Source organism: Sinocyclocheilus grahami, unplaced genomic scaffold (genome assembly GCF_001515645.1).
Source record: "Sinocyclocheilus grahami isolate Dianchi unplaced genomic scaffold, SAMN03320097.WGS_v1.1 scaffold92.1, whole genome shotgun sequence".
Lineage (NCBI taxonomy): Eukaryota > Metazoa > Chordata > Actinopteri > Cypriniformes > Cyprinidae > Sinocyclocheilus > Sinocyclocheilus grahami.
This window is the reverse complement of record NW_015505271.1, coordinates 2,268,759-2,281,297: the sequence shown is the minus strand read 5'-3', so window position 1 is coordinate 2,281,297 and position 12,539 is coordinate 2,268,759. Positions and strand designations below refer to the sequence as shown.

The 12,539-nt window shown below is 38.3% G+C and overlaps 1 protein-coding gene across 1 annotated transcript in view; it reads right to left on the bottom strand.

The window, feature by feature from the left end:
- Positions 1 to 12,539, bottom strand: part of LOC107587441 (zinc finger ZZ-type and EF-hand domain-containing protein 1) — a 48,682-nt gene that overhangs the window by 29,146 nt on the left and 6,997 nt on the right. The window contains exons 6-20 of the mRNA XM_016275236.1: positions 12,063 to 12,179; positions 11,619 to 11,797; positions 8,357 to 8,455; positions 7,998 to 8,089; positions 7,681 to 7,826; positions 7,210 to 7,315; positions 6,638 to 6,856; positions 6,410 to 6,501; positions 5,978 to 6,174; positions 4,288 to 4,421; positions 4,121 to 4,191; positions 3,896 to 4,010; positions 3,506 to 3,665; positions 316 to 437; positions 83 to 205 (exon numbers count right to left, since the gene is read on the bottom strand). Coding sequence (XP_016130722.1) covers positions 83 to 205; positions 316 to 437; positions 3,506 to 3,665; positions 3,896 to 4,010; positions 4,121 to 4,191; positions 4,288 to 4,421; positions 5,978 to 6,174; positions 6,410 to 6,501; positions 6,638 to 6,856; positions 7,210 to 7,315; positions 7,681 to 7,826; positions 7,998 to 8,089; positions 8,357 to 8,455; positions 11,619 to 11,797; positions 12,063 to 12,179 — 1,972 coding nt within the window. The remainder of the gene's footprint in view (positions 1 to 82; positions 206 to 315; positions 438 to 3,505; positions 3,666 to 3,895; positions 4,011 to 4,120; positions 4,192 to 4,287; positions 4,422 to 5,977; positions 6,175 to 6,409; positions 6,502 to 6,637; positions 6,857 to 7,209; positions 7,316 to 7,680; positions 7,827 to 7,997; positions 8,090 to 8,356; positions 8,456 to 11,618; positions 11,798 to 12,062; positions 12,180 to 12,539) is intronic.

The window sequence follows — 12,539 nt, the reverse complement described above, 5'->3', positions numbered from 1 at the left end:
CCTAAGTGAAATACTTTCATTTTCAGTCATTTTAATTCTATTTATTTTAACTTGAATGTGTTAAGGCACTGAGTGAACTGACCTTAGAGAAGATGTCCTCTGTGTCACTAGACAGCTTCTTGAGGAGGTCTGCCAGAGGGTAGTATCTCTTGAGCAGCACACAGTGAGGAATATCCAGGGCGCACAGCTCCAGCAGGAAGATTGTCTACAACAGCACACAATCCACACTTAATATGTACATACATATATACTGTCCGAACAGACGCATGAATAAATTATAAAATAAAGACATAGTGGGACAAAGCGGTCTGCTACCAGCTGTCTTGTTGCCATGGCGAGGATAGATCCACTGAGTTTCTCCATGATGTCAACCCCAGAAAAGCGCTTGATAAGAAGACTCAGTATGTCTCTGGTACCTGACAGGAACTGTTCCACATCTAATATCCAAGAGAAACAACACAGATGTATTCACACTGCATTAGACTACTGCAAATAATCACTACCGTTCAAAAGTTTGGGGTTTGTAATTTCTTTTTAAGGTAAGGCTGCATTTATTTGATAGAGTAAAAATAGTAATACTGTCAAAGATTACAAATTAAAGAATTGTTTTTTATTTGTATATTTTAAAATGTAATTTACTCCTGCATGCAAAGCTGAATTTTCAGCCGCCGTTTTCAGTGTCACATGATCCTTCAGAAATCATTCTAATATGCTGCTTTGGTGCTCGTCTAACATTTCTGATTATTATCACTGTTGAAAAGAGTTGTGCTGCTTAATATTTTCGTGGAAATCGCATTCAGGATTCTCTAATGAATAGAAAGTTCCATTATAAGAACAGCACTGTAACATTATAAATGTATTAATGTCACTTTTAATGCGTCCTTGATGAATAAAAGTATTTCATTAAAAGAAAATGTGCACATGTTTCGTCATGTGTAACTACTATTCACTCTGAAGAGTCAAATAAAGCTGACGGTACAATCTGTAGTGCTAGACTAAATGTTCACAACCATTTGCTTTTTCGTAGAACTTCAATATCTGAAGGTAAAAAAAGACATGGAACTGGACTACATCTTTATAGAGACTGCAAAAGGGCAGAGACCACTGAAAATCTAGAAACTTAACTGATCTACGACACACTTTCAAATATTCTCATCATCAGATTTTACACAAACACATGCCACTTGAGTGCTGAATGTTAGGGATGTAACGATTCACTCAAGTCACGATTCGATTCACAATTTTTTTTTAACAAAATGAGATTTAAGAAAAATTATAAATGAAATGTGTTCTTTTATTATTGCTTGGACAAAATACTGCACGTTTCTGTGAAATTTAAATATAACACTATAATAATATACTAATATAGCACTTTTATTATAGCATATTATTGCTCTTTTGTTGGTTTTGATTGCTTCTATTGTCCTCATTTGTAAGTCACTTTGGATAAAAGCATCTGCTAAATAACAACATTTAAAGGGGTTCTATTATGCTTTTTCACTTTTTTAATTTTAGTCAGTGTGTAGTGTGTATGTTTGGGCATTAAAAAGATCCAGAAAGTTACAAATCTCAAAGTCCACTCCAAAGGGAGACTACAGCGTTTGTTTTCCGGGCTTTGTGATATCACAAAACGGTTCATTGGAATATCATTACAAAGAATTCCCGCCTACAGAAATTCGAATGGTTGACATTACCGGATATTCCTCCATGATTCCAGTTTGAAGGGATATGTTCCATACAAAGGGCATTTAAGTGTGCGAGACGTGAATTTAAATTGTATTTACAGAGGTATATTATGTCCCACTTCACGCTTCTCACGTAAGTTTCGTTTGTGTGTGAAGACGCTGAATGCAGGCAGCGGCGCAGCGCAAATCTGTAAATGAATATTCCGAAGTGAAGTAAACTTCAACGGATTTCCCCTGCTCAGGGAGTAGGGAGCAATGGACACTGTGTAGGGACCATGTCAATCGGAACACAGTTCATGCACGGAGCTCACTTCTAACAAGATGATCTGAATCAGGTGCGTTAACAAAGAGAGACGTGCAAAACATGCAGAGCGGGGGTACGCGAGGACTGGGATTGAGAACCGCTGGTCTAGAACAATTCTTACAAATATAACACGACGTAGCTGGGCGCCGTGGACAGACGCCAAACGGCGACGCTGCGCTTCTTGTCCGGTGTGCGACCGCCTGAAATGCTGTTTTTTTCACCTCCGTGCCCAAACGTCTTTGTTTGGGCTTCTGAAAGCGGATGATATCAGGAAACAGTGGTTGCAATTTATGCAATTTATCCTGAGCATTATAACCCCAATTTGCTATTGTGTGCTGCGCATTTTACTGAGGACAGCTTCAACATGAGTGAGTAGTGCCGGATTCCCAAAAGCTTTTGTTGACAGACGGAGCAAGGGGGCGGGGCAGTACTGAAACACCGTCTAAGCTGTTCGTCAATCACAACGCACTGGGACAGCTAACCAATCACAACACATTTTGTTTTTCGGTAGGTGGACATTCATCAAACCCGGAACTAATCGAGCCATTTGTGCCAGCCTGGGGCGAAAGGTATTGTAATAATGTAAATTATGTGAAAAATAATGCGTTTTTCGAACCACCAAGCATGAGAGCATGTTCTAGTACACCCCCAAAACAAAATCAAGACTTTGTAAAAGAGCATAATAGGACCCCTTTAAATATAATGTAAATGTAAATAACAAAACTAAATTGAAATGTAAAAAAAGCCCCAAATCAAATAAATAAGTAACACAAATAAAAGAAAACTCTTCATATAAACAAAATAAGGCTTTGTCTGGGCTCTTTCCATTTAAAATGAGAGGCAACCACTGCATTTTAATCATGATCCAAACAAAGATGCTGCATACATGCAAAATGAGCAGTTTTTAATCTAAATTAGATTGTATCATTTCGAAATTTGAAGCAAAAACAGAATGGTTTGACTTCAGTTTTGAGAAACTATACATAAAAAATATCTGCATGAAACAGAAACAGCAGACGAGCTGAATGAGACGCAGATGCACTCTCTGCCAGCAGGTGGCACTTAAAGCGTTTCCTGGTTTCTGCTGTAAACAAAGCAGTGCTGCACTTATGAACTTTAATATGCATTATACAGAGGCAAGAGGAAAAGAAAAAATACCATCTAAACTTTTCTAAAGACAGTAAGTTCCCCTCAGACATACATTCATATAAACTCCTACCCCTAATTGAATCGCGATTTGTTTAGCATCTCAACCGATTTGAATCTCATATTTGAATTCGATTTTCAACCGGCTTGCGGTTAATTGTTACTTCCCTACTGAATGTTAATTCTTCTATTCAGCTTTGTAACTGTTAAGCTCATAATATAATGTGTAATGAAAAAGGCATTACAATGTAAATATTTAATATATACATTTACCACAGTACCAGCATTTTCACAAGTGGAGTTTTCAACCCTACTGTATTTTGAAGGGCTCTATAAACGCAGACTGGAAAACCAAGAAAAGCACACTAACATTTAATCAGGATTTCCCTGGCCAGATCAGCAGAGGTGGCCATTCCTCCTTTGAGCTGCAGGAAGCACCAGGACAGCAGGCTGCCCTGTAAAGCCCAGAAGAGAGACAGTAGGACTCTCCAAATAGACCCTCCTTTGGAATCCAACATCAACACCTCACACTGAAGAAAGGGAGAGGGGCATTTTACATGGATCACCATCACATCACTCTTTATAAAGCTAGACAAGAGAAAACCATTAGTGAAATGCATTACAAAATGAGGTGTCAGCTAACAGATGTTAATGGACAATGTAAACATCTAAAGCATGTGTCAGCTTTTTGCAGGAGCTTATATATGTGTGCAGGGGTGACTAGATGAGGTCGGCAGCTGTCAGCACAGGGCAGACATACCTCTCTAGTGGCCACAATGAGCAGCGTGTCCATGACGGTCAGGACAGGTGAGATGTCAAAGTCAGATGGGGATCCTTTAGGAGGCAGCAAGAGGAGACCTTTCGGGTCCTGATCACTGCAAACAGTGATTAGTGAGAGACAATGTGTGAGAGCAGAAAGTAAGCTATTTGGTTTTACAGGACAGGGACAGAAAAGAGTACTAGTTTAAAGGGAGGAGTTTGATACCTGAAGTAACTGCAGAGAGACTCAAATGTCAGTTTCACAGATTCTGGCTGATTTTCCTCAGTTATGTTTTTCTGAGAAAAGCAGCAGCAGCAACAACAACAAAACGTTCATAAAAAGCAACTCAATGATAATATTCAGCAAAGGCAAGTAGACCCTCAAAGTCTTACCATCATGTGGAAGAGTTTGTCCCTCCGGCTCTGTTTGTCAGGGAAGAAAATGGCGGCTCCATTGAGGATGGCTTTTACAGCTTCTTTTCTCAGAGCTTTCTCCACTGCAGTCTCTCCTTTAGGGCCGTCCACCACTGGACAGTACAAAACTGTGGGTTATTCTCTCAACCAGCATCAAAATACAATAGCATTATTACATGGCTTTTAACAATTTCAAGTGAATGTTTTAAAGAAGTCTCAGTGTGTTTTCAGCCATCAATTTTAACTGATATTTTCTTTTATCACAATTTGATAAAAAAAATATTAAGCAGCACAAATGTTTTCAACATTAATAAAAATAAATGTGTCTTGAGCACCAAAAAAGAACATTGGAATAATTTCTGAAGGAAAATTCAGCTTTGCCACAGGAATAAATTATATTTAAATGTATATTTATTTGTTTGTTATAGGCCATTTGTTGTGGAGAAAATAAGGAAAGTGTGTCCGGCTGAATTAATTTAGTATTTTGTTAGACGGGTATAAAAAAAAAGCTTAGTTTACTGCGACAGCCGTCGCGTGAAGGCCTCCTCGTGTGAAGACCGAAGGGTGTAAAGACCATCGACTCTACCGTGCGACTCCACCAAGCAGGGACACCAGCAAAGGATAAGTGTCACTTTTTATTTCTCCTCTTTCCTATTGCTTGTTTCACTTCCGTTTCGGTTTTTGTGACCATTTCTTGCTATGTGTAACAGTTAAGTGGGTTGTTGTTTTTTGGCATGTAGGTTTGGCAGTGTTGTTTTTTGGGATTACTGATGGACTACTGTCATTTGATTTGTATTATTTGTATTTGTTATTTAATTAGATTTTACTTACATTATGTCTGAATTTATTATGTCTGTATATGTATTTTATTGGGGTTTTATTTGATTCGAGTTGTTTTAGTGCTTCGGCAGGCTGGATGGAAATGAAATAATATATATGTTGCATTTATGGATGTGTATGTACATGCACAGTGTGTGTGTGGTTGTACATACACATGTAGTTTTTTTTATTTTGGTGTTTGGCTTGGTGTTATGTTGGAGTCATTGTTGTGCTCTTACACCTTTAGTTCTTTGGTATTTTGAATTGTTTTGGGCTTTATTTATTGTTTTTCATTTAAATGTTAAGTTTTGGAGTTTTGTTGTATGCATTTGTCATTTTTATTTAATCTCTTTATTTTTTAAATATGTATAGGTAGTATTTATAAAGTTTTGGATCTGTTTTTAGTTGGTTTAATACTAGAATTGATTGCTTCTGTTTTCCTCATTTGTAAGTCGCTTTGGATAAAAGCGTCTGCTAAATGACTAAATAAATAAATAAATTATATATATATATATATATATATATATATATATATAGAAATAAAGAGTTATTTTAAATTGTAGTCATATTTCACAATATTACAGCTTTTATTGTATTTTCCATTAAACAAATGCAACCTTGGTGAACATAAGAAACTTTAAAACTAAGAGACTCTAAAAAGTACAGATTATAAACTTTTGATTAGTACTGTTTGCATTAGAGCAGCTAAAAACTTTTACTTCAGCTGTTCCAGTAGTGCTCCATGACAACAAATCAAACTGCACATGCATCTACACAGCTGTAAGGCATTACAAACAAACCACTGCAATATGTCTCGGCACAGTCATACGGAGCAGCATGCGAGTCTTACCTTGACACAAGTGACTGTAGAGCTCTCCGATGGTTTCTGCAGGGCCCACGTCTGTGCTGGCTGAGGGTGATGCTGATGCTGAAGCTGAGGCTGTGATGTCTGACAACTGGGACTCTGTCAGGCTGGGCAGCATTGGGAAGCAGTTCTGGAACAGCTGAAGCAGGAGAACTCTTGTCTTTACGGCCTCCTCTCCCTCACTGAAAGTGTACGAAGTGCGCGCATACACACACATACACAGCAGACATTAGAAAAATCATTTTTAAACACTTTTTGCCTTCATTACTGCATTAATATAAAATGAATCACTGCTTTCCAGCATATACTCTTTGTAACCCCACTGTATGATAATTAAAAATTACATCCCATTTATAAACCATTTACAATAAAATCCATGCACATATAAACATAAATTCACATTACAGCTTTACTCACATAGATCTGAGTTTGCGGTAGAAGTCCCAGAACAGCTGCAGGCTGAGGTCGCTGAAGTCCAGCAGGGACTTCTGCTTGGACAAAGACACATCCTGTAACATAGGCTCAAAATTTATGCAGCTCTCTTTAGAGATGCATGCAAAGTTCACTGAAAAAATGCATTATGAATTTCAGAGTTGTGTTAAAAACAAATTAGGTCACTTGCAAGAGTACATTTGGTGGGTGTACCATATCTCTTGTGAGCTGCTGGATAAAATAAAGGGTTTTCTTTATGAGTGTGAGACCCGTAACCAGGCCTGAAACGCTCCCCTCGGCCTGAGCACTCAGATCCTCCACATCCTCCATCCGCTCTGAGTCTGGACATAAATAACCACTGAAACTCATCTGCTGAACCCCCAACCGCTCTGCCGTGTCCTGCCTTGCACACAGGAACTTCACCATCAAAAACTACACACAGAAAGACAGAAAGAGTGGATGTTAATTAAGTGTTACAATTTTTTCCCCCCCAAAAGGGTTAATAACATACTGTAATTCCTGCCCGTTTAGGTTTTTTGGCACATTTACATAACTTGCCATTCTGGTATCTTTGCACTTACTGTGGGATAGCTACTGCATTATTTTATCATGACAAAAAAAGATTGTCTCAAGTCAGTGTTTAAACAGTCTGCATTTTATTGCTTACTGTCCAATGTGTGTTACCATAACCATGATTTTTGCTTTAAAAAAAAAAGATTAGTCTAATTTTTGGCAGTGGCAGTGTCAAGAGCAAACTATCAAAGAAAGAAAGAAAGAATCCATACTTTTGACACTCTGCATTGTTGCAGCTTGATCTCCATGTCGTTCCAGTCCTCTTCCACCTCAAACCAGCCAATGGGCTCATCCTCACTGGTCTCTGGCATCCTTGTGCTGGAGTGGGTGTGTTTGAGTGTGAATGTGATACACATGACGACAGTGTGTGGGGTACAGAGGCAGATAACAGAGAGAGGTCGGTCAACTGACTCACAGAAACATTCTCACTGAATTTACAGCCATCTTGGCCTTGTGCACATGTGCAAAGATCAAAAACACTCTCACATGCAATGGCAAGACAATGCATTCTCACGCTATACTTCACACTCACACAGGCTGCACTCTCTCACACATTCCTAAACAAGCACTATTTAAAGTTCAAGTGATCAATATTGGCTGTCTCTTATGAGCAACAATGTTAAATGAACTCCAGATAGATAAATCAACAACTAATCACGTTACAGACTAAGAATGTGACATACCTGTCTTGGACAAAGTCTTTATAGTCTTTGTAGTCCCAGCTGTCGTACTTTTTGAATCTTTTGAAGTGTTTATCTGCATCAAATGCCTCGCTGTCATTGTAGGCAAACATCAAGCCACATTTAGCACCAATAGCTCCTTTACGCACCTGAAACGTAGGAACACAGCAGTGCTTTAAAACTAGGATGTGTAGATCAAATCAGTTTGTATGCTTCCAACTGAAATTTATTTGACTACCATACTGACAGAACATACTCTAATTTCATATTTATGAAGTATGACGCACAAATGCTCAAGTGTGTACTAAAGCTTCTCTCACTTTTATCTTGATCTGTGTGACCTGGAAGCAGCTCTGGTTTTCAGTGGAGAGAATCACACTGGCTTTCCTCTTTCCATTCTCTGTCAGAAAACCTGCAGGTACAAATGAAGCATCCCTTTGAGAGTGCCAACTCTGCATGAGTTTCTTTCTAAACATTACAGATGACCAAAAAAGCAGCACATTCATATTGCTTTTTTCCACAGAGAAAGTTCATTCTTTTAAAGCACAAAGCTATTTAAAAGGCATCGCTATTCACCCCAGCACTTCGGTGATTTATCTGTGAAGCACTCGACCAAAATACACATCTCTACTCCAAATAAAACCAGGACTGGGTGGAATGTTATGCATGATTTGCGTACCATCTCCAGTATTTGGCTCCGTTAGCATGTTTTCTGGGCCAGACTTCTCCTCTTTGCTCTTCACATCACATGCCTGCAGATGGAGCTGGATAGATTTACCTACACACACACACACACACACACACACACACACACACACACACACACAAGGTTTAAAACTATTACAAAGTTGTAGCATAAATCGCAAATGCAGCTAACCCTTATATTTCTAAACAAATGAAAATATACATCTCTCCTAAATAAGTGCTATATATATATACAGTGGGTATGGAAAGTATTCAGACCCCCTTATATTTTTCACTGTTATATTGCAGTTAATTTTTTTCCTCATTAATGTACACACAGCACCCCATATTGACGCAGCAGCATCATGGAATAGAAAATGTAATGTATTTAAATTGTATATAATGTATATTTTCTGTGATATACATTATATACAATTTAAAATACATAAAATGTTCTATGCTGCGAGTTTAAAAAAAAAGTATATAAGTATATATATATATATATATATATATATATATATATATATATATATATATATATATATATATATATATATATACACACACACACACATATACATATATATAGATTTGTTTTTTGTACCCATGAACTCTGTTTGAAATAGTGTAAATTGCACAAAAACAGGGGGAAAAATTGAACAAGGATACAAATTACACATTGATTGAAGTTTTTTCAAGTTTGTAGGTGTTCAGGCACAGAAACAGAATAATCAAATGTAAAATAGCATTGCATAGTCTTCACTGCATAAATTAAATATAGATTAATTCTTGTTAAAACTACAAAAGTAATTCAGTCAAGAGCAGTGAGTGATTTTGTCTTTTTTTTTTCTTGGATTAACATAAAAGGGTTAGCTCACCCAAAAACGAAATTTAGCCTGTGTTTTACTCTCCCTCGAAGCATCCTAGTTGTATGTAACTTTCTTCATTCAGATGAATCCAATCGGAGTTATATTAAAAATTGTCCTGGCCCCTCCAAGCCTTTCAGTGGGGGTAAGCGGGTGCTCGGTTGTCAACACTTCAGAAGACGTGAAATAAAGTGCGCTCATCCATAATAAAACGTCCCTCACACGGCTCCGGGGGGTGAATAAAGGCCCCCTGTAGCGAATCCATGCATTTTTGTAAGATAAATATCCATATTTCAAACGTAATAAACACTTCAGTTTTCCATTCAGATGAAACAGCTGTAATTATTCACTGATAGAAAACAGTTTTCCATTATTATCAGGTCGTATAATTAAAACCAAAAGGGGTATGCCGCTGTTGCCCTCCACGTCAGCATTGTTTTGACCCATTAATAACAGATTTAAACATGCTGAGCTGAGCTTGTGCTAGTAGAGCTTGATTCTTACTCTGCTATGCGCAGTAAAAAGCCGTCCACCTCTTCCAGAATGTTTGGAGAGAGGAATTTGGGAAACTCCATTGAAGACGGTGTTAAGGACAGGGGAGTAAACACTTTTTTCTCACTTCCGCTGACTGTGGTACACGGAAGACATGCAGACGGATGACGTAGGACATAGGCGTCGTGCGCGCGCCTCTGAGAAATGCAGGAGCAAAGGAAGCAAAGTTTCCTTACTTTAGCAAAGGAAAACCAGACTCCTCTTGGCTTCGAAATCCTCTGACATTTTTCTTTACAAATCCTTGTTTTGTGCTTCTAATTCGTGACTGGTGTTTTGTTTTGTTCTCTCTCCACGCCACGCCGACGTCATCCACCAGAACGCCTTCCGCATATGACAGAATATCAGAAGTGAGAGAAAAGTGTTTAATACGTTTGAAATATGAATATTTATCTCACAAAAACGCATTGGTTCACTACAGGAGGCCTTTATTCACCCCCCGGAACTGTGTGAGGGACGTTTTATTATGGATGCGTGCACTGTATTTCAAGTCTTCTGAACTGTTGACAACCGAACACTACCCCCACTGAAAGGCTTGGAGGGGCCAGGACAATTTTTAATATAACTCTGATTGGATTCGTCTGAAAGAAAAAAGTCACATACACCTAGGATGCTTCGAGGGTGAGTATTGGCTTCGAAATCCTCTGACATTTTTCTTTACAAATCCTTGTTTTGTGCTTCTAATTCGTGACTGGTGTTTTGTTTTGTTCTCTCTCCACGCCACGCCGACGTCATCCACCAGAACGCCTTCCGCATATGACAGAATATCAGAAGTGAGAGAAAAGTGTTTAATACGTTTGAAATATGAATATTTATCTCACAAAAACGCATTGGTTCACTACAGGAGGCCTTTATTCACCCCCCGGAACTGTGTGAGGGACGTTTTATTATGGATGCGTGCACTGTATTTCAAGTCTTCTGAACTGTTGACAACCGAACACTACCCCCACTGAAAGGCTTGGAGGGGCCAGGACAATTTTTAATATAACTCTGATTGGATTCGTCTGAAAGAAAAAAGTCACATACACCTAGGATGCTTCGAGGGTGAGTAAAACACAGGCTAATTTTAATTTTTGGGTGAACTAACCCTTTAAGGACACACCGACAGCAGCTAGTAAATTAGGCAGAACATGGGTGCTGAATTAAGTTCTTTTGCATCTTTTTGCACTTGAATGTTTAAACTGACAAGGTGTATTTGTTCGTTCAATCACAAGAAGATGCAAAAGATAACTCAATTTGATGTTTGCGTGCTGTCTGAGATGCGACTCTCTGTGTGCTCACCGAACACAGCACGCGAGTACTCAGTTGAGTTCTTCTGCATCTTCTTTTGCTTGAATGCTTTAAAATCTCTTGAATGTTTAAACAGGCAAGGCTTAAAAATCATATGCAAATTATAAGCTTTCGTGATGAAACGCAGCAGTGGCCCGTCAACTGTCCTGAGGGTCTTTCATGCTGGCTTCGGGCAGTTGGTTTAAACCCCCCCCCCCCCATGCCCCTATTAATTTTCAGTACTAAAATCACTGAAATTAAAACTGAAATAAAAATAAAGTTAAAAAGAAATATTAAAAAAAACAACAACTAATTAATATGACAAAAGAACAAAACAAAAATAACTAAAAACGTACACTAAAATTACACTGAAAACATAAAACTAAAAGCTAATTCCAAATATGAATACATATTATAATAGTATATAATATATAAATAAGGCTAAAATAAAACTGATCTAAATACAGTACATCTTTTCCTGCAGTTCACTTTCATAAACAGTCATTAGGATCATCATGTGGGAGTTGACTGCATCAAAAATATTGAAAATCTTTTGGAACTAATGTGCATTACCGTTACGGTAGAGTAGTCTTAACCGGACCGATGCCATAGAGGCCAGCAGTGAGGAAGCTCTGTACTCTGAGTCCAGATGCTCACAGATACCAGACAGAGAGATGAGGACTTTAGCCACGCTGCCTCGAGCCAGAGCAAACGCTAACAGAGTCAGCTCAGCCTCAGGAGAGACACAGCAGCTAGAGAGAGACAGGATGGTTAAAAGCAAAGCACTTCTGATAAGCTTTCTCAGCAGAGAAAGGCAGTGACCAGTTAGGTTCAGATGAAACAGCTGTAATTATTCACTGATAGAAAACAGCTTTCCATTATTATCAGGTTGACTCGTATAATTAAAACCAAAAGGGGTATGCCACTGTTGCCCTCCACGTCAGCATTGTTTTGACCCATTAATAACAGATTTAAACATGCTGAGCTGAGCTTGTGCTAGTAGAGCTTGATTCTTACTCTGCTATGCGCAGTAAAAAGCCGTCCACCTCTTCCAGAATGTTTGGAGAGAGGAATTTGGGAAACTCCATTGAAGACGGTGTTAAGGACAGGGGCGGCATGTGCTGTAAGGCTTTCCTAGAGAAAAAAAAAGCATTAAAAAAAACTGTACATTTACCTACTCTGAACAAATTAAGGGATTCATCAATATAAAAACATTCATATATACTGTATATGTATGTACAGGTGCATTAAATAAATTAAATGCACACAGACTGAAGTAGTTTAAGTCTTTGGTTCTTTTAATTGTGATGATTTTGGCTCACATTTAACAAAAACCCACCAATTCACTATCTCAACAAATTAGAATATGGTGACATGCCAATCAGCTAATCAACTCAAAACACCTGCAAAGGTTTCCTGAGCCTTCAAAATGGCCTCTCAGTTTGGTTCACTAGGCTACACAATCATGGGGAAGAATGCTGATCTGACAGTTGT